This window comes from Protopterus annectens, chromosome 16.part0, assembly GCF_019279795.1.
Source record: "Protopterus annectens isolate FY-2018-M chromosome 16.part0, PAN1.0, whole genome shotgun sequence".
Lineage (NCBI taxonomy): Eukaryota > Metazoa > Chordata > Ceratodontiformes > Protopteridae > Protopterus > Protopterus annectens.
This window is the reverse complement of record NC_056750.1, coordinates 846,157,916-846,180,685: the sequence shown is the minus strand read 5'-3', so window position 1 is coordinate 846,180,685 and position 22,770 is coordinate 846,157,916. Positions and strand designations below refer to the sequence as shown.

The 22,770-nt window shown below is 39.5% G+C and overlaps 1 protein-coding gene across 1 annotated transcript in view; it reads left to right on the top strand.

Annotated features, from left to right (window-relative positions):
- The window catches only part of LOC122790670 (dnaJ homolog subfamily C member 8-like), a 59,777-nt gene extending 37,549 nt beyond the window's left edge, over positions 1-22,228 (top strand). Inside the window, exon 2 of the mRNA XM_044058192.1 lies at positions 21,736-22,228. Coding sequence (XP_043914127.1) covers positions 21,736-22,228 — 493 coding nt within the window. The remainder of the gene's footprint in view (positions 1-21,735) is intronic.
- The last annotated feature ends 542 nt before the right edge of the window (positions 22,229-22,770 follow it).

Genomic DNA, 22,770 nt, shown 5'->3' with positions numbered 1-22,770 from the left:
CTTGTCTTGTACAGACAGTGTATGCAATATGTAGAACACCTTGTCTTGTACAGACACTGTATGCAATGTGTACAACACCTTGTCTTGTACAGATACTGTATGCAATGTGTACAACACCTTGTCTTGTACAGACACTGTATACAACGTGTACAACACCTTGTCTTGTACAGACACTGTATGCAATATGTTCAACACCTTCTCTTGTACAGACACTGTATGCAATGTGTACAGCACCTTGCCTTGTACAGACACTGTATGCAATGTGTACAACACCTTGTCTTGTACAGACACTGTATGCCATGTGTACAATACCTTCTCTTGTACAGACACTGTATGCAATGTGTAGAACACCTTTTCTTGTACCAACGCTGTATGCAATGTGTACAACAACTTGTCTTGTACAGACACTGTATGTAATGTGCACAACACTTTGTCTTGTACTAGCAACATCCAGGTTCCAGAAACTGCTTAGAAATATGGTGGCAGACTGCAGCTGTTAGTGGCTCCCTTTCAGCAACATTGCTGCAACCAGAGAAATAAAGTGTTCTGCATGTAGCGATGGTCAGCATGCCTCTAAACCTTGTAGCTCAAGATCCATGGCTACAACTAAAATATAATAGGTGACAAAGCCTCCAAATCAGGCACAAACTATGAATATTGCTCTTCTATACGAGGAAAGCTGGTTGAATAACAGGTTTTGCATTAATATATATTTTCCGAATGGTATTAAGTCAGAAAACCAAATATCTGCAATTATTTAGTGATGGCATTCCTCAGCAAAATGCTAGGAAACCAATAAATATGCAAGGAACAGAACATAAATCTGAGGCAGCATCAGGAACATTTTGTGCCAGCAAGGACAAGTGAGAGGTGCTTGCGACATATATGTCATCTGTGCTACTGTGAGTAGCCCTTAGCCAAGATTGTCAGTTGGAAAACTGCTCCACATACTGGGGTGGCTCCATGATATCTTCTGACCCCAGCTGCATAGCTCTCAACCTCTTAACTCAAGAGTCAGGGAAAAAGCCAAAAAATATATATATGGGGTACAAAGGTCAGACATAGGGACTGATTTTTAAATAGTGCTCTCATATACTTTGAAAGTTGCTGGAATAACAAGTTTTGTATTAGCATGCATTTTCTGAATGATATAGAGTCTGTAATTCAAATGTATGTCATTATTTGGTGATGGAAATCTGAAACAATTTGCCAGAAACCCACACATTTTACAAAGAACAGACCAAAAATATAAGGCAAAAATCAGGGACATTCGAAAGGTGTACACACCTACATCCCCTGGGCTGGACAGAGTGTGCCATGCATTTTAATGTGCTTCATTGCTTCATCCCCACTTTCAGTTGATGGAGGAATCCGTTGCTGCCTTCTGACCAGGCAGCCTGGGTTCGTGTATAGACACCTACAGTTTTCACTGGTGCAGTGAGTGAAGGGATGATCGTGCGGCTATAGCAGGCACAGCTCTCTGAGGGGTGGGAGGTGTGCCCTAAGGCAGCATTTTCTCACCTCACATAGTACAAACCACTTTTGGGCACTTGGTTCTTACTGAGTTTGCCTGGCAGGGAATACAGTCTGTGGGCTATGTTCACTCTGAGGACTTGCTAAGGAATTCTGCTTTGCTGACCAGTAAGGGTCTTACTGGCTCTGCCTGTTTGCATACTAGGTAAATAAACAAATACAAATATGACTCGTACAACCACTGGCTCATTTTCTCAGAGACTTGCACATCTTCAAAGACTGAAGCTTGCATGCCTGGTTTATTTACATTTCTCTCTTTCCTTCATCTTTCCTCCAAAGGGATAACTTCTCTTCATAAATCTGCACAATTTACTGCAGGCCCTTTTCTTTGATCTACATCAGAACAAACGCAAGTCTTGAAGGTGCTACCCAATTGCTATGCAGACATCAAATTAAGATAGAACATTCTGTTTTGTTCATGACTAATTTGCCTACATATAGCATTGGGTTGGGAGGGTGGCTTAATGACTAAGGTGTTTGCCTTACAAACACAAGGTGCAGTGTTTGAATCTCACAAAGAATAATTGGCTAGGCTTAAAATGGCTTGCAAGGGCAGTTAGCTTAGTACTAAACTATGAACCTATACCTCAAATTAAAACAAATATTCCTTAAGTACCCACCCATATTTGAAAGAATTAAAAGATGGCATCACTTTATTTCAACACAGCAAGAAGATGGTGGGGAAGTAACATATTACATTATTCAAAATGCTTAATAATACTGCCATCTTTTATACTCAAGACAGAAACCTTCAGTATCGTAAACTGATTCACTTTTTTCTTGGCCCATTATATACTTATGCAACAAATCACCCTGTCAGACATCCAATTGACTCATTTGTTCCCCTACAGGAAAATGCCCTATGGACCATTTATTCTACATTGTAGAGGGAGTGGGGAAGTCAGATGCAAGGAATGATGCCATCATTCATAGTGGAGCTGGGCTATTAAGACAACCCCCCCCCCCCCCATGTACAGTGAGCATTATTCTCCTCTGGGTGTGCAATGAGCATAGTGCTAGACTCTTGCTTGCAAGACTGCAAATCACCCTGTCTCCTGAATAAGAATATTGTGTCTAGTTTTCCAGTCTGCACTGGCAAAATAAGTACACTCTGTGTGTCTCCAGACATGCATTCCACCCCTCCCCCTTACGACAGATTAAAAACCTCAACCCCTTCACTCCTGACACGCTACTACAGCTATTGCAGGTTCCTAAGACACTAATCAAATTCAAGTTACCCAGGTTATAGTCATGGCTTTATCCCCATTCACCAACAGAGCTAGCTGGATCAGATTTTGACAATACTGTTCACGAAACATTTATCCAGAACACAAGACCCTTCCCATTCAGTTAAGTTTGACCACATATGCGGTTGGTGGCTACAGTAAATTGCTCTGATACTTACCTGTAAGTAACTTAATAGGACATCAGTGACAGTTTAACGTGGATGATTTTGGATATGAGCTGGTATGGCATTCTGTACTTATTCCGTGTCTACATCCCAGGACATGTGGCTCTTGAGTATGTTACCTAACCACAGAGTGCTCCATTGTCCCGAAAAGAGGCACTGTGCACCCAATGAGGTTATGTAGTTAACAGATGAATACAACAAAATAATAAACGTTTAATATGTGAATAAACACGGGGAGGTGACTATTTAAATTCTCCAGCAAACTTACAATAAGCTGATGAAAATATGCATTATACATAGCTTTAAGTTTATTTGACATAGAAAACTATTTGTTTCAGCAGAAAATAGAAATCAAAATAGTATCTATCATAAAGTGAAGTGTTGTAATGAAGTCACAAATCTGATTTTGAAGTTTTTACAGTTTATAAATATTCACACCTGGTAAATTTCACAAATTTGCACTTCATAGACTTCACACATTTAATTAATTACATTTTAGAGAAGGAAATTAACGTTTTCTATCTGTCAAAAGAATATAGGTTTCACAACAGCTTTTGCCTGCCTTATGCAATGGATATTAAGTATACATTCACCTTAATTTATTGTTTCATTATTGCTATTTGTGGCCTTTTTTTACAGAATAAATTAACTGTAAATGTATGCCCTTGCATTTACTTTCTTTACTGTTTTTGGTTTACTTTTCACACCACTTGTTGATCATGTATATACTTTTATCCTGTTTTATATTGCATCACATTTATTTTCATCTTAAGTATTGCATTACATGCCATCCTGCTTTCCCCTGGAAGTATCTGGAAATGTGCCAGACACTGCTTCAGATGATGCTCCTGATAACAGATTATGTTTTCACATAGATCTGTATGACATATCCTTCAGGGAAGCACCTTTTTTTCATAAGTGAAGTAACGTGACATGTCCATGGGATGGCACCAGAGTGCAAAGAAACAAGTGCAGTGCTTCCTTCATTCCAGAGCTTAGCTGCAGGACCATCAGGCGTCGATGTAATATAACATAATGTGAAAAGATCATTGAATGAAGCAGTATTAAATAATAGACTAAAGTGAAATAAAAATCTTAAGGATTCTTAAATGCAAAACCAGCAATCCATATTTTCATGACCAATTAGTCTTATTCAGTTTCCACAGTAATGTAGTGATGCAGCAAAATGGAACTTGTTCATTAAATAACCAACTGAGATTAGTTAGTTAATCATTAATACTAAATACTCTTTAAGGGTTCCTGTCAGAAGAATGAAGACACATTATGTCGAATGCGTTTTTGTCGAACTGTAAATTTCAAAAACGAAAAATGACGAAGCGGCTTTTAAGCAAATTCTTTCCCTGGGAAAGAAGTCGCTTGGCCACTTCCGTCACTTTGCCGTTTTCGGCACTGTAGTGCGATCTCGGAGTTGGTATATTTAAGTAGGGGGGTGTGGGGGGGGGACTCTCCCACTTAAAATAGTGTTTTTTTTTTTTTTTTTTTTTTGGGAAAAGTGAATTTTTCCCCAGGGAAAAAATTTGCTGCTCTGGCTGTTCGCTCTAATTTTGTTTTCGTTCTTTTGTGGTCGATATAAAAGCGGATTTTTTGATTGTTTGCTGTTATAACATAGACCCTCTTTAAAACAGCAGTATTTTCTTTATAGCACACAATTTCAGCAATAATGTTTGCATAGTAAGAATGCTATCATTTTAGTTTTAATTTAGCTTTTAATTTCTGCAGTTAGGAAACTAAAGGAGATACATGTGACTTCAGAATATATATATATATATATATATATATATATATATATATATATATATATATAGTTTCCTAACTGCAGAAATTAAAAGCTAAATTATATATGTACTGTGGTGGTGGTGCTACGGTAGCGTTGTCGCCTCACAGTAAGATGTTGTCCTGTTGGATTCTCAGCTAGAGCGTCTTCTGTATGGAGACATGCGTGAATGGGCGTACCTTCATTGAATGTTGTGCGTCAGGGCCAGCAACTCAGCATGTAAAAATCTACTGCCAATGATTAGCGGACCGGAGTTCTGCTGTGGCGACCCCTAACCGGGAAAAGTCAAAAGACCACATATATATATATATATATATATATATATATATATATATATATATGTACACAAATATTCTTGTCGTCATCAGGAGACTGACTGTCTAATCTGCAGGTTGAGTGCAGCTAGTACCTTGCCTCTGGCAGATCTGTGGAGAAGGGCATGCAATAGGCATATGTTGCACTCAGTTGTCCCTCACTTCTGTAAAGGACATAAGCCAACATGGCTACTCCAACCCCCACAAGGAAAGCATGCGTACATTTCCCCCCAGTCTTCATCAGTAAATTATGCCTGCATGTAATTATGTTTTCTAAGTGTGCAAACATCCATGCCTTACCCCTGAGAGAGGAGAGCAGGCTACTCCCCTTCATTCCTTTTTCAACCCCACCAGTTTTTCCAGTGCTGTGGTTGCTTATCAAACCCTGGTTGTCTGGATCAGAGTCAGGGTTTTATCCCTCTATGCCACACAGCCAGTTAATAAGTTTAACCCACTATGTCTACATCAATGGTGCCCTTTAAATTGTCTGGGTAGCCACCACTGAAGTCTTTTTAAAGCATCCCTAAGTCTTCTTGAATGTATTTATATCTGTCATCACCAATGCTTTGACAATAACATAGTCTTTTCTCTAATGCCATTAAGATAGGGATACTTTGTGCATTGGGTCATGGATAAATAATTCCAGCTTGACTTAGGTTTTGTCCTAAGGTGGACAACTAAATGAGTTATAGCACTATGTATAAAATTCAGTAGCTTTTGGCTAACTAATGCAATAAAGCCTTCATCAGGTCTGTGACAAGAACTAAAATCATATACATAGATAGATAAGTAAAAAGAGCTAACTAGACAGTACAAGAAAAAGCACACATAGCTATCTAACAATAAAGATTATCTAAATAGAACACTATAAATATAAACAAAATGCTGAACACACCCGAGTTTTATTCTGAACATTTCTTTGGGGAGGTTAAATCTGTATATGTAGAATGGAAAGACAAGCTAACCACAATGTTTAATGAAGAAGTTATTAGTGAAAACTTTTTTGAGTATTTAAACACTCCTCACCCCAACACTCCTCACCTCAAATTACCTTGTTTTTTCGGGATTCCCAAACCCCATAAGAATAGGGAAGATCCACTTTACAGACCTGTTATTGCAAGTGGAGGTTCTATATCAGAGGCCACTGCCATATTCTTAGATTTTATTCTACAGCCTCTTGCTGAAAAGAACTAATCTTTTATTTTAGATTAATTTGATTTTTTTAAGAAAAATAAAAGAAGTGTATGTGAATGAACAAAGCATTTTGGTAACTACTGATGCTGAAGCCCTATACACAGTGTTACCACATGTAATGTAATGAAGCAGCTACAGAGGCGTATAACAGAAGTAAGAATGCTACACAAGGGCAAAATGAATGCTTGGGAAAGCTAATAAACTTGGTGTTGAGTTACAGTTTTTTTCAGTTTCAACGGCCAGGCTTACAAACAAATGAGGGGATAGCCATGGATGTAGGCATGGTCCCTATCCTGACCAATGTAGCCTTAGGCAAGTGGGAGGAAGAATTTCTGCTGCAAAGTGAATATCAGAGATTTATGACCAGCTACCTTCACATTATTGATGATGTATTCATAGTCTAGCAAGGTGAGAAATCTAAACTCACTGAGTTTATTCACTACCTCAGTAACTCCACCTCCTTCCTGAAATGTACCACTTCCATCGGCTCAGAGTCAGTGCAGTTCCTTGATATGACTGTCAGTATTGATAAAGACAGAGGAAGGTTAGTTAGTTACTTGTACAGGAAGCCAACAAGAGTGAGCTACTTACTTCACAGAGACAGGATGCATCCAGTAAAAACTAAGCACAACGTAATAAAACCAGAAGGCTACAGATTAGCATGCATTATCACAGATGTGGCCCCTTTTCTCAAAAATATGAATGATCTTGAAAATTATTTCTTAACCAGACGATAAGAATCAAACATGTCACATATCTAGGTGGGAGGTTGGCATAATGGTTAAGGTGTTTACCTTGCAAACACAAGCTGCAGGGTTTGATTCTCACATGGGGTAGTTGGCTAGGCTTAAAATGACCCACAAGGGGAATTAGCCTAGTAATAATCTATGAACCTATAATCCTGGATCCCATTAGAGAATCTAAAACTAATGACCTTATGTGGAATAGGCCTTTTGGTAGAACTATGCAACAAGGCCACCCTAACCCAAAAGAAGACAAAAGTAAGGACAATTGCATTATTACTTATATCTGGGATTTTAATACAGTTAAAGGTATTATTTAGGAGAACTGGGCCATCCTCATTGACAATCAGCAACTTGTGGGGGTTTTAGGAGATCCCCCTACTTTTGTATATAAAAAGAGCAGAAGCATACATAACTATGTGGAAAAGAAAATGAAGGAACCCCAGGATGGCATGACCACTACAATCTGTGGGCCACCTAACTGTACTTTCTGTGAGTACTTGATGGAGTGCGACTCATTTGAGTGCTCCTATCTTAAAAAGATGGCAAAATCTTCAGCAGGTGGTAAGTGTAACACTGAAAAAAGCTGTATATACTGTAGGGCCATGTGTAATGACTGCCCTGCATTTTATGTGGGTAAGACTATGAATAAACTGGAAAGGAAGATTTCAGGTCATCTTTCTGACATCAGATGTAAATTCCAGAGGAACGCCTTATTCCAACACTTATTAGAACACCTCAGACATTCTGGATTTACATTTATCAGTCTGGACTGTGTGGAGATGGATGAGCTTGAAGGGGACATCAGTGGTGTTTGGATGAAAAAAGGCTTACGCTGGCAGCTGAAATTAAATGCATTCAGAAAAACAGGACTAAACTACTATTGCTCTATTAAGAGTGTGTTGAATTTATGTAAGCTGCCACACAATCTGTAAAGGTTTTTGTTAGGGACTTTGTGAGGAAGTATTTTTTTTGTACTTAAGGTACCAAACATACAAATGATGAGTATAATGTCTATAAATATATATGTTTAGTTACTTTAACCTCAGTTCTGATTTGGTTAGATTTAGTACACTCTTGCATCACCTAGGGATTTAAATGGTAGTCAAAACACACATTTTTTTCATGCTGCTATTACCATAAAGTTTTGGTATAATTCCCACATTTAGCATACTGGTGCATGCTCATGCACACTTTTATACATTACTAGTTTACTTCATCCACTGTTTTCTGTATTTTTTTTTTAATTTCTGTATTTATTTTTGTGTGTTTTTTCTACTGGTTTTCATTAGATAAGCACATTTTTGGGGGGCTGTAAACATGAAAACTGTCATGACAACTGTGTTTTTTCTTCCAACTCAAAGCACTGACATTTTTTCTGAGCTGTAAATAACTTATTTTTTATGTACACTAATACATATGGATGGATGTTTATTAGATATTCTTACACAGATATATATTTATAGTTATAGTGTTCTAGTTAGATAATGTTTATGGTTAGATTGTTATGTGTTTTTTTTTTCTTGTACTGTCTAGTTAGCTCTTTTTACTTATCTATCTATGTATATGATTTTATATCTTGTCACAGACCTGATGAAGGCTTTATTGCATTAGTTAGCCGAAAGTAATTTTAGTTAAAAGTCAGTTTTTTATATGTATGTTATGGTTTTCTTAATACCTGATTTTGGAATGTGGGTTGCAAATAGATAGGTAGTGTTTTACTTAACTAGGATTTAGTTTGATCTAATCAGTAGTAGTGTGTGGGGTGGGTACTTGCCGTTCTTAAATGCACTTTTACGGCCCTGTTTATATTGTTTGCCTGGAATAGGCTGGTTTAAATTTAAACAATACATATGTTTTCCACCCTTACTTCTAAGTGTATAAAAGCTGATGCGTTCAACATTGTAAAGTATTTCTAGTGATGTTTTTGTTACTGAGGATTGCTTGTCTTTGATGAATAAAGGCTTGTTGCTTTGGAACACTACCTGGGTTTCATGATTTTTGGAAATTATTGTATGCATCGATGTTTTAAGACTACTAGTTTTTCTGTTTTTTTTTTTTATTTTTTCCTCAACACTCATGTTGCGGAGGTTAGAACTAGACAGATTCCTGTGCTTGTTCATTTTTTTACGTTTGTGAAAATCCTTCTTTGTCTTACCATCTGAAGGGCAGCTACTTAAATAATGTAATGAGAAGCCTGTTTTTACCATATTCGAACATTCACTCTAATAACACAGGTTGGTGTGTCTTATGTCAGTTTAGTACTCATATTTTCAGACATATTGTGAGCCCATTCCAGGACAATCTTTTCTTAGTGAACCATTGCCCCAAATGTTCTTCCCCTGGAGAGAAAAATTCATATCCCTAACACCGATGCAACAAGGGTATTTACATCATTACTGAACTTGTGATAAGTGTTTCTACAGTCCCTTAGCCAGCAATCACAAGGGGATGTCCTGAGGTGACTGCAGGCCCTCAGTCTTTCACTTAGTATGCCTCTATAGGATATCAGATTGCTGATGCCTGATGTCTCAAATTCAGTTCAAATTAAAACTTATTTATACACTTATGACTAAGCATATAAAATGTACAAAAAACAACAAAGAACATCTCAGGAAACACAGAAATGGATTTATAACTGGATTAAAAAGTTCAGTAAATTGAAAACATAACACATCTGTAATAAACAATACGTAAATAAATAAATAAATACTGCTGAAGATTAAAATGCCCAAATGAAACAAATAGGGCTTTAGAGAGTTCTTAAAGCTGTCTACTGTGAGCAATTCTGCAAGATACTGAGACAGTAAGTTCCACAGATACAGCACTTATATGAAAAGGAAGAAATCATGGCAAATTCAAGCTGCATTTCTGAAACCTCTATTAGCCTCAAACTGGTAGAATAAAGGGTACAGGTGATGATATAGGATAATTAATTGTTAAAGAAATGGGAAACCCAAGCTGTGTAAAGTTAAATACAGTGGCAGAAGACATTTGTATACCATCCATGACTATATAGGCTGGTAGTGTTAGCTTTACCAGTTTAGTGTTAGTGTCACCATTGTGATGCAACAGGAGGAAGCAATATTTACCACTAGCCATGTGTCAGAGTTCTACATGACCTGTATGTCAGGGAGCCCCAGGTACAAGGGGTAGCTGCAGTAGTTACGGTGTAAGGAAACCAAGACTTGAGTGATTACAGCCACGTCTAGTAAGGCCAGAAAATGTTTGATACAGATGAGTGCATCCCTTAGATGGTAACAAAAGGGGTGAATAACAGCAGATGTCCTCTTCTTCATTATGTACCTATTATCAAGAAAAGTTCTGTGATGATTTACCTTAGAAATTAATTCACACCTGTGAAATCCCCTGAATGATATGAGAGTTGTTTGGTGTGTTGAGTGACAGATGATTTGTTTTGTATCTTTTCCTCTTTCATGCCTGCTGACCATTTAGCCACTACCATGAACGCCCATTTGTTCCCCGTAACCAAGTAGATAGGAGAATGTAATACAACCCTCATCCATGTGGTCATGACGGCTTTTTCTGTTTTTGGCCCTAATTTTTCCCTGGTAGCTGACATTTGCAGTCACAGATGCAAGGATCTAGTTTACCTTCTATTATTTCTGCATATTCTTATCATAGGATCATAAGAGATTACTAGGCTAATGGCCCTGGGGCCCTTACAAGCCTAGCCAAGAGTTTATCCCCAAAAAAGAAACCTCAGTCAGCATCTATTACCCCTGTCAATGAGGGACACAGGTGGAAACCCTGTGAAAATCTGTGGTTTCCCTTCCACTCATCAAGGTTGCACTTGAAGAGGGTCAATGACGGACTTTGCTTGATGTGTATGAGGAGTCTATTCCACAGATGGGGCAGCCTCTGGGAGACAAACCTGCCTTACCAGCAGGTTTTGTTAATGTTGCATATTAGATTTAGGCCTTTCGATTGGGTAATGTGCGAGGAGTCAGACTTACGAATATGGAACATCTCTAATAGGGCGGGGTCTGAGATTGCCTTTTAGGCAAGACACAGATCATCTCTGAGCAATCTGTACAATACCAAGTAGAGTGATAGTGATTTGAGCCTGTCCACATAGGACAGGCATCGGAGGCCATGGTTTCTCTTTGTGATATATTTCTGTGGCCTTTCCAGTTGGTGCAGGTGTTTGGAGAGGTACATACCAAATGAGGCATTGTACTCAATTATTGGCCTAATGAGGGAGGAGTACAGAGAGGTAAAAACCTCCTTTTTTTCTGGATGCAATCCCTTTCTGACCACTGCCGCTATATGATGGCTGAATGTGTGAGTGTTGTCAACCTGTGTACCAAGGTCTCTCACCACAGGTTGTATGCTTAGGGGGTTGCTGTTGATGTGGTAAACAGTTGGGGCCATGTTTTTGCCAAATGGTATGATAACACATGTTTTTGTGTTTATCTTAAGGCCATGACTTTGGCACCCATCATTTGTTGCTGTAAGACCCTCTTGTAGTATGTTAACATCATCTGGGAGTCAATGACAGCACCTGACTTACAGTCATCTGCAAACTTGGTCAGCCTCAGACCTTTTGCCTTTGCCTGGGTCTCTGAGACGTAGATGCCAAACAGTATGGGTCCCAGGACAGATCTCTGGTGAGCACCACTAGTGACAGGTCTGCTGTTGGAGGTAGAGGTACCTATTTTGACTTTGTGGGTCCTATCAGTGAGCCAGTTGGCCACCCACCTGATGAGATAGGGATTTATGCCAACTTGTGTTACCTTTTCGATGATGCCTGAGTGGTGGGGGGGTTGTGTCAAAAGCTTTGGCCAAGTCAAGGTAAGCTGTATGTACTGACTTTCTCTCATCCAGGGCCTTGGTGACAGTCTCAAAAAAGTCAACCAGGTTCAACAGGCAAGATCTGCCCTTGACAAATCCGAACTAGGTGGGGTCAAGTGCTTGGAGATTGCCTATGTCCTTGTTTATGAGGTCCATAATAATACGTTCCATGGCCTTACAGATCAGACTTGTCAAGCTATTGGGGTGATAGTTTCCAGGGTCAGTAGTGGCACCACCTTTGTGCAAGGGGATGACAATGGCAGTTCCCCACTCTGCTGGAATAAAGCCTGTACTTAGATTATGGTTGAATAGGGTGCTCAATGGCGAAGCTAGTTCTTGCTGGAGATGGTGCACAATACAGCCTGGGATGCTATCAGGTCCTTTGGAAGCTGTATTCTTTGCCTTGGATAGGGCCTTTAACACTTGATCTATGGAGATGTGAGTTGCAGGACAAGTACTGGGGATGTCAAATGGGCCTTGGGGGATGGGGGGTGAAGTTTGCACTGAATCTATCTGCTAGCAGGTTAGCTAAGTCAATTATCTGCTAGCAGGTTGGCTAAGTCAACAGGATCAGTGTAAGTGATACCACTAAGAACTAATTTGGAACAAACCTGGGCTTTGCCATGGAGGTTCCTGTGTAACTGAAAAAGGCTTTTTGGTTACCCTTTGTTTTGGAGGCTAGTTTCAATTCATAATTGGCTTTGGAGATTTTCACTAGTGATCCAATTTACTTGTTGAGGCTAAGGAGGGAGTTTTTCCAATAGGGAATTTGTGCCTTTTTACCTTTGGACAACAGTTTCTTCCTTTTGTTGTAAAGCCTGTTGATAGAGGATGTCTGCCAGAGAGGCTTGTATTTCCTTCAGGAGCAGGTTTTAGTTCTGTTGGGTATTGCTGAGTCCATGCACTTGTACAGGTGCTTGTATACTGCTCTGGCATACTGTTCAGCATGTGAAAACAAAAACCAGAAGACAAATTTACCCTGTACTTGTGAACGCCAAGGGAATTCTTGTATAGTCCACACTTGTAAATTCTCCACACTCAAATGGCTGCTGTAGACAGAATCCAGGATAAAATCAGTTATGTTAGATGCTAAATAAATGTCCACAAAGAGGTCCTATGCGACAAAATATCCATATGAATCAAGTAGTAAAAAAGATTTCTCCAAAAGCTTTATTGAACCAATACTGTGAAGCGCTTTTCGTCCCTTTTGCTTTTTGTTTTATATTTAGTATTTATTTAGATACTGTAATAATGACATCTTAGCGATGCTTTTAATCTTTTTAATGGTTCTGAAGTTTTGTTGATTTTGTTTTAAATTCATTCATAGATTCACTTCATTAGTTGTTAGGACACTATACCTTTAACAAATTGAAGCACAGAACTGTAACCTAGCAACGGCACCTTTTTGGCGCCAAAACCAGTATTTAAACCTTGGTTTTTGTCAGAATCTGTTTGTCTGAAGAAGTCCCACTATTAGTGGGATGAAAAGCGTTTCACAGTATTGGTTCAATAAAGCTTTTGGAGAAAACTTTTTTACTACTTGATTCATATGGATATTTTGTCGCATAAGACCTCTTTGTGGACATTTATTTAGCATCTAACATAACTGATTTTATCCTGGATTCTGTCTACAGCAGCCATTTGAGTGTGGAGAATTTACAAGTGTGGACTATACAAGAATTCCCTTGGCGTTCACAAGTACAGGGTAAATTTGTCTTCTGGTTTTTGTTTTCACTTGTTTGTTACTTTTTGCATTTGTTATACTGTTCAGCATAGTTGTCTGCATCCTCTGAAGGGGGTGGTGGTGTGAAGCTACTGATACCCTCCCTTAGAAGGTTGTAATCAGCTTTTGAGAAATTTCTGAGCCTGGTTACAGCTTGTGGGGGTGGTGTTGGATAGGATAGAAACTTCAAATGAGACAGACTCATGGTCTGAGCTCACCAGGGAAGAACTAACTATCGGGGTGGTGCAGTGGTTGCCCATGTTGGTGAGGACCAAGTCTAGAATGTTATCTCCTTTTGTGGGGGATGAGACAAGCTGGTCTAGTGTGTTAGGACTGATGAAGTCAAGAAATCATTGGGTAAGTGCATAAGAGCCGGAATAGTTCACCCAGTCTATGGTGGAGTAGTTGAATTCACCAAGGATCAGGGTGTTAAGGGGTACCTTGATGGAGTCAAGTAGGTCCAGGTAGGAGTGGGTGTCCTGAGTCATGGATGGAGGTCTACAGCTGGCTATAACTTGGATGGGTGGCTTGCCAATTGTGAGTTGCACCCAGAGTAGTTCTAGTGCATCATGCTGGCAAACCAGTCTGGAGGCGTGCATGTCTTTAATGAAAATAAAACACTTTGTTTTACAGCACAATAAACCACTCCCTTCCCTGATAAAAAGTATATATATATATATATATATATATATATATATATATATATATATATATATATATATATTTAGAAAGCTTGTGAGGAAACTATTGCTCTGTTAATTTTGTTTTACTTGGATCGCTTGTCTGTGTACTTAATAAAGGATTTTTGACTGGAAACAGACTGCCTGTCTTGCTTGGATTACTTTTGAATACTTAGTAATTCTGTACACTATTTCATATTTTATATATATATATATATATATATATATATATATATATATATATATATATATTTTTACTTAAGACGAGTTTAAGTTTGCTACTTCTACTACTATTGTCTGATCTGATTAATATACAGTGATTAACTAGAGATATATGGACTGAAAATCTTCCACACAGAGACGTTTCTTACACTGTTTTGTTTTTGGATCCATTATACTTGTTTAGTAGGTTGTCTGAGACTTCGGGGAAACCACATAGATTATTTTTTTTTTTCTTTAACAAAAATACTGAATCCACCACCCTTAGTCTTCCCGACCTCATTTTGGGGTTGGAATGTTTAGAATGAGGTATAGCCTGGTAAGGCAAGGGTGCTCTCTGTAGCCTTGAGCCAAGTTTCCATGACTGCATAGATGTCATTATCTTCCAGTGTAAGGAGAGCCTCCAGTTAGTGCATTTTCAGGTTAAGGTTCCTAGTGTTTAGCAGCATGACCTTCAATTTGTTTTTTGACAGCTCTTTTATGCTGGAAGATTTGTCTAGGCTAGTACAAAATATATTATGTACAAATTACATGTTGCACAAAATATTATTGCTAGCACACAAAGTTTGAGAGTTCTGCAAAAAAAAAATAAAAAACAGAAAAAACCTACCTAATGGTTGTAAGCCCCCCTGCACCCCCCACCCCCACTCTTTAAATATACCAACTCCAAGACTGCACTACAGTGCAGTAAAGAGAAATCTTCTCTTTTCGCACTGAACGGAGATCTCCGTTAACACATTCAAATTTTAAAAATTTGAACATATGGATTCGACAATATAGCTGTGTTATGATGATCACATCATTCTCTCGATCTGGGGGATCTGCCTTTATTAAAGGAATCCTATTACTGATCTCTAGTCATTAGGGGCTCACTCTAACCTTAGAATTGGCTGTCTGAGTTCTGTGCTATGATGATGACATTCTTCGCTCGATCTGGGGGAGTCCCTTTAATTCAAAGAGTCCTATCACTGATCTCTAGCCCTTAGGGTCTCACTCTAACCATAGTATTGGCAGTCTCAGTGTTGTGTTATGCTGATGACATCATTCTCTCAATCTGGGGAGCCCCTTTTATTCAAAGAATCCTATTACTGATCTCTAGCCATTAGGGGCTGACTCTTACCATAGTATTGGCCATCTCACTGCTTTGTTATGATGTCCACATTATTCTCTCGATCTGAGGGAGCCCCTTTTATTCAAAGAATCCTATTACTGATCTCTAGCCATAAGGGGATCACTCTACCATAGTATTGGCAGTCTCAGTGTGGTGTTATGATGATCACATCATTCTCCCGATCTGGGGAAGCCCCTTTTATTCAAAGAATCCTATTACTGATCTCTAGCCATTAGGGGCTCACTCTAAGCATATTATTTGCAATCTCAGTGCCCTGTTATAATGATCACATCATTCTCTCGATCTGGGGGTGCCACTTTTATTCATAGGATCCTATTACTGATCTCTAGTCATTAGGGGCTCACTCTAACCATAGTACTGGCAGTCTCAGTACCGTGTTTTGATGATCACATGATTCTGTCGAGCAGGGGCAGCCCCTTTTATTCAAAGAATCCTGTTACTGATCTCTAGTCATTAGGGGCTCACTCTCACCAAAGTATTGGGAGTCTCAGTGATGTGTTATGATGATCACATCACTCTCTCGATCTGGGGGAGCCCCTTTTATTGAAAGAATCCTATTACTGATCTTTAGTCATTAGGGGGTCACTCTAACCATAGTATTGCTGTCTCAGTGCTGTGTTATGATTATCACATCATTCTCTTGATCTGGAGGAGCCCATTTTATTGCAAGAATCCTATTACTGATATTTAGTCATTAGGGGTTCACTCTAACCATAGTACTGGCAGTCTCAGTGCTGTGTTATGATGATCATATAATTCTCTCGATCTTTGGTAACCCCTTTTATTCAAATAATCCTATTACTGACCTCTAGCCATTAGGGACTCACTGTAATGATAGTATTGGGAGTTTCAGTGCTGTCTTATGATGATCACATCATTGTCTCGATCTGGGGGAGCCCCATTTATTCGAAAAATCCTTCTACTGATCTTTAGTCATTAGGGGCTCACTCTAGCCATAGTACTGGCCATCTGAGTGCTGTGTTATGATGATCACATCATTCTCTCGATCTGGGGGAGCCCCTTTTATTGAAAGAATCCTATTACTGATCTTTAGTCATTTGGGGCTCACTCTAACTATAGTACTGGCAGTCTCAGTGCCGTGTTATGATGATCACATCATTCTCTCGATCTGGTGGTGCACCCTTTATTAAAATAACCCAATTACTGATCTCTAGTCATTAGGGTCCCACTCTAACCATAGTACTGGCAGTCTCAGTGCTGTGTTATGATGATCACATCATTCTCTCGATCTGAGGGATCTGCTTTTATTAAAGGAATCCTATTACTGATCTCTAGTCATTAGGGGCTCACTCTAACCTTAGAATTGGCCATCTGAGTTCTGTGCTATGATGATGACATTCTTCGCTCAATCTGGGGGAGTCCCTTTAATTCAAAGAGTCCTATCACTGATCTCTAGCCCTTAGGGTCTCACTCTAACCATAGTATTGGCAGTCTCAGTCCTGTGTTATGCTGATGACATCATTCTCTCAATCTGGGGGAGCCCCTTTTATTCAAAGAATCCTATTACTGATCTCTAGCCATTAGGGGCTGACTCTTACCATAGTATTGGCCATCTCACTGCTTTGTTATGATGTTCACATTATTCTATCGATCTGAGGGAGCCCCTTTTATTCAAAGAATCCTATGACTGATCTCTAGCCATAAGGGGATCACTCTACCATAGTATTGGCAGTCTCAGTGTGGTGTTATGATGATCACATCATTTTCTCGATCTGGGGTGCCCCTTTTATTCAAAGAATCCTTTTTACTGATCTCAAGTCATTAGGGGTTCACTCTAACCATAGTACTGGACATCTCATTGCTGTGTTATGATGATCACATCATCCTCTCGAAATGGGTGAGCCCCTTTTATTCATAGGATCATATTACTGATCTTTAGTCATTAGGGGCTCACTCCCACCATAGTATTGGCAGTCTCAGTGCTGTGTTATGAGGATCACATCATTCTCCCGATCTGGGGAAGCCCCTTTTATTCAAAGAATCCTATTACTGATCTCTAGCCATTAGGGGCTCACTCTAAGCATATTATTTGCCATCTCAGTGCCCTGTTATGATGATCACATCATTCTCTCGATATGGGGGTGCCTCTTGTTTTCAAAGAATCCAATTACTGATTTCTAGCCATTAGTGGCTCACTCTAACCATAGTATTGTCAGTCTCAGTGCTATGCTATGGTGATCACACAATTCTCTCGATCTGGGGGAGCCCCTTTTATTCAAAGAATCCTATTACTAATCTCTAGCCATTAGGGGCTGACTCTTACCATAGCATTGGCCATCTCTGTGCTTTGTTATGATGTCCACATTATTCTCTCGATCTGAGGGAGCCCCTGTTATTCAAAGAATCCTATTAGTGATCTCTAGCCATTAGGAGATTATTCTACCATAATATTGGCAGCCTCAGTGCTGTCTTATGATGATCATATCATTCTCTTGATCTGGGGGAGCCGCTTTTATTCATAGGATCCTAGTACTGATCTCTAGTCATTAGGGTCCCACTCTAACCATAGTACTGGCTGTCTCAGTGCTGTGTTATGATGATCACATCATTCTCTCGATCTGGGGGAATTGCTTTTATTAAAGAAATCCTATTACTGATCTCTAGTCATTAGGGGCTCACTCTAACCTTAGAATTGGCCGTCTGAGTTCTGTGCTATGATGATGACATTCTTCGCTCAATCTGGGGGAGTCCCTATAATTCAGAGTCCTATCACTGATCTCTAGCCCTTAGGGTCTCACTCTAACCATAGTATTGGCAGTCTCAGTGTTGTGTTATGCTGATGACATCATTCTCTCAATCTGGGGAGCCCCTTTTATTCAAAGAATCATATTACTGATCTCTAGCCATGAGGGGATCACTCTACCATAGTATTGGCAGTCTCAGTGTGGTGTTATGATGATCACATCATTTTCTCGATCTGGGGTGCCCCTTTTATTCAAAGAATCCTTTTTACTGATCTCAAGCCATTAGGGGTTCACTCTAACCATAGTACTGGCCATCTCATTGCTGTGTTATAATGGTCACATCATCCTCTCGAACTGGGGGAGCCCCTTTTATTCATAGGATCCTATTACTGATCTTTAGTCATTAGGGGCTCAGTCTCACCATAGTATTGGCAGTCTCAGTGCTGTGTTATGATGATCACATCATTCTCCCGATCTGGGGAAGCCCCTTTTATTCAAAGAATCCTATTACTGATCTCTAGCCATTAGGGGCTCACTCTAAGCATATTATTTGCCGTCTCAGTGCCCTGTTATGATGATCACATCATTCTCTCGATCTGAGGGTGCCTCTTGTTTTCAATGAATCCAATTACTGATTTCTAGCCATTAGTGGCTCACTCTAACCATAGTATTGTCAGTCTCAGTGCTATGTTATGGTGATCACACAATTCCCTCGATCTGGGGGAGCCCCTTTTATTCAAAGAATCCTATTACTAATCTCTAGCCATTAGGGGCTGACTCTTACCATAGCATTGGCCATCTCTGTGCTTTGTTATAATGTCCACATTATTCTCTCGATCTGAGGGAGCCCCTGTTATTCAAAGAATCCTATTAGTGATCTCTAGCCATTAGGAGATTACTCTACCATAATATTGGCAGTCTCAGTGCTGTCTTATGATGATCATATCATTCTCTTGATCTGGGGGAGCCGCTTTTATTCATAGGATCCTAGTACTGATCTCTAGTCATTAGGGTCCCACTCTAACCATAGTACTGGCTGTCTCAGTACCATGTTTTGATGATCACATGATTCTCTCGAGCAGGGGCAGCCCCTTTTATTCAAAGAATCCCGTAACTGATCTCTAGTCATTAAGGGCTCACTCTCACCATAGTATTGGCCGTCTCAGTGCTGTGCTATGATTATCACATCATTCTCTTGATCTGGGGGAGCCCCTTTTATTGCAAGAATCCTATTACTGATCTTTAGTCATTAGGGGCTCACTCTAACCATAGTATTGGCCGTCTCAGTGCTGTGTTATGATTATCACATCATTCTCTTGATCTGGGGGAGCCCCTTTTATTGCAAGAATCCTATTACTGATATTTAGTCATTAGAGGTTCACTCTAACCATAGTATTGCCGTCTCAGTGCTGTGTTATGATTATCACATCATTCTCTTGATCTGGGGGAGCCCCTTTTATTGCAAGAATCCTATTACTGATCTTTAGTCATTAGGGGCTCACTCTAACCATAGTACTGGCCATCCGAGTGCTGTGTTATGATGATCACATCATTCTCTCAATCTGGGGGAGCCCCTTTTATTGAAATAATCCTATTACTGATCTTTAGTCATTAGGGGCTCACTCTAACTATAGTACTGGCAGTCTCAGTGCCGTGTTATGATGATCACATCATTCTCTTGATCTGGTGGTGCACCCTTTATTAAAAGAACTCAATTATTGATGTCTAGCCATTAGGGGCTCACTCTAACCATAGTATTGGCTGTCTCAGTGCTGTGTTATGATTATCACATCATTCACTTGATCTCGGGGAGCCCCTTTTATTGAAAGAATCCTATTACTGATCTCTAGTCATTTTGGGACTCACTCCAACCATAGTACTGGCAGTCTCAGTCCTGTGTTATGATGATCACATCATTCTCTCGATATGGGGGAGCAACTTTTATTCAAAGAATCCTTTTCCTGATATCTAGCCATTACAGGCTCACTCTAACCAGAGTACTGGCTGTCTCAGTGCTGTGTTATGATTATCACATCATTCTCTTGATCTGGGGGAGCCCCTTTTATTCATAGAATCCTATTACTGATCTGTAGCCATTAGGGGCTCACTGTAATCATAGTATTCACAGTCTCACTGCTGTGTTATGATGATCACATCATTCTTTTTATCTGGTGGAGTCCCTTTTATTCAAAGAATACTATTACTGGTCTCTTGCCATTAAGGGATCATTCTAACCATAGTACTGGCCATCTCGGTTCTGTGTTATGATGGTCACATCATTCCCTCAATCTGGTGGAGCCCCTGTTATTCAAAGAACCCCATTACTGATGTCTAGCCATTAGGGACTCACTCTTATGATAGAATTGGGAGTCTCAGTTCTGTGGTATGATGATTACATCATTCTCTCAATCTGGGGGAGCCCCTTTTATTAAAATAATCATATTACTGACCTCTAGCCATTAGGGCCTCACTGTAACCGTAGCATTGGCAGTCTCAGTGCTGTGTTATGATGATCACGTCATTGTCTCGATCTGGGGGAGCCCCTTTTATTCAAAGAATCCTTCTACTGATCTCTAGTCATTAGGGGCTCACTCTAACCATAGTACTGGCAGTCTCAGTGCCATGTTATGATGATCACATCATTTTCTGAATCTAGGGGAGCCCCTTTAATTCAAAGAATCCTATTAATGATCTCTATCCATTAGGGGCTCACTCTAACCATATTATTGGCCATCTCAGTGCCGTGTTATGATGATCACATTATTCTCTCAATCTGGGGGTGCACCTTTTATTAAAAGAACCCAATTATTGATGTCTAGCCATTAGGGGTCACTCTAACTATAGTACTGGTAGTCTCAGTTCTGTGTTATGATGATCACATCATTCTCTCAATCTGTGGGAGCCCCTTTTATTCACAGAATCCTCTTACTGATCTGTAGCCATTAGGGGCTCACTCTAATCATAGTATTTGCAGTCTCACTGCTGTGTTATGAGGATCACATCCTTCTCTCTATCTGGGGGTGCCACTTTTCATCAAAGAATACTATTACTAATCTCTCACCATTAGGGGCTCACTCTAACCATAGTACTGACCATCTCAGTGCCGTGTTATGATGATCACATTATTCTCTCAATCTGGGGGAGCCCCTTTTATTCAAATAATCCTTATACTGATCTCTAGTCATTAGGGGCTCTCTCTAACCATAGTACTGGCTGTCTCAGTGCTGTGTTATGATTATCACATCATTCTCTTCATCGGGCGGTGCCCCCTTTTTTTAAAGAATCCTATCTATTACTGATCTCTCGTCATTAGGGTCTGACTCTAACCATAGTATTGGCCATCTCAGTGCTGTGTTATGATGATCACATCATTCTTTCAATCAGGGGAGCCCTTTTTATTCTAAAAATCATATTACTGATCTCTAGTCATTAGGGGCTCAATCTAACCAAAGTATGTTACATCAATTTCAGATATCAAGATGATGTTGAAAGAGCTCAGAAAGCATTTGAAGCTGTTGACAAAGCGTACAAGTCTTTGCTGGAGGTAGAACAGAAGAAACGTGTTTTGGATGTTATTCAAGCAGGAAAGGAATACATTGACCACATAGTAAAAGAAAAGAAAAAACATTTGAAGAAAGAGGGGAAACCAACAGTAGTAGAAGAAGATGACCCAGTAGTGTTTAAACAAGCTGTTTATAAGCAAACAATGAAGTTGTTTGCAGAGTTGGAACTCAAGAGGAAAGAAAGAGAAGCTAAAGAAATGCATGAAAGGAAGAGGAAAAGAGAAGAGGAAATAGAAGCACAGGAAAAGGTAAAAAGAGAATGGGAATGGCAGAAAAACTTTGAGGAGAGTCGAGATAGTAGAGTAGATAGTTGGCGAACTTTCCAGACAAAAGGTAAAAAAGAGAAGAAAAACAGAACCTTCCTTAATCCCCCTAAAATGAAAATGGAGCAGAGAGAGTGACCAGACCAATATTGTTTCCAGATGAAAAAGCTGTTTTTTTATATTTCAGAATTTAAAGACTTGCTCTAAACATGCAGAGGAGTAGTTCTACATTGTTTTTTATTGTTTTTAAAGAGTATTTTTGTTTCTGCAATATTTTTTTATTACATTTTAATTTATCATACTCTCTGATCTGATCTGAACTCTAGTCATGAGGGGCTCACTCTGTCCATAGTACTGGCAACATCAGTGCTGTGTTATGATGATCACATCATTCTCTCAATCTGGGGAAGCCCTTTTTATTCTAAGAATCCTATTACTGATCTCTAGCTATTAGGGGCTGACTCTAACCATAGTACTGGCAGTCTCAGTGCTGTGTAATGATGATGAGATCATTCTCTCAATCTGGGGAAGCCCTTTTTATTCTAAGAATCCTATTACTGATCTCTAGCTATTAGGGGCTGACTCTAACCATAGTACTGGCAGTCTCAGTGCTGTGTAATAATGATAAGATCATTCTCTCAATCTGGGGGAGCTTATTTTATTCAAAAAATCCTATTACT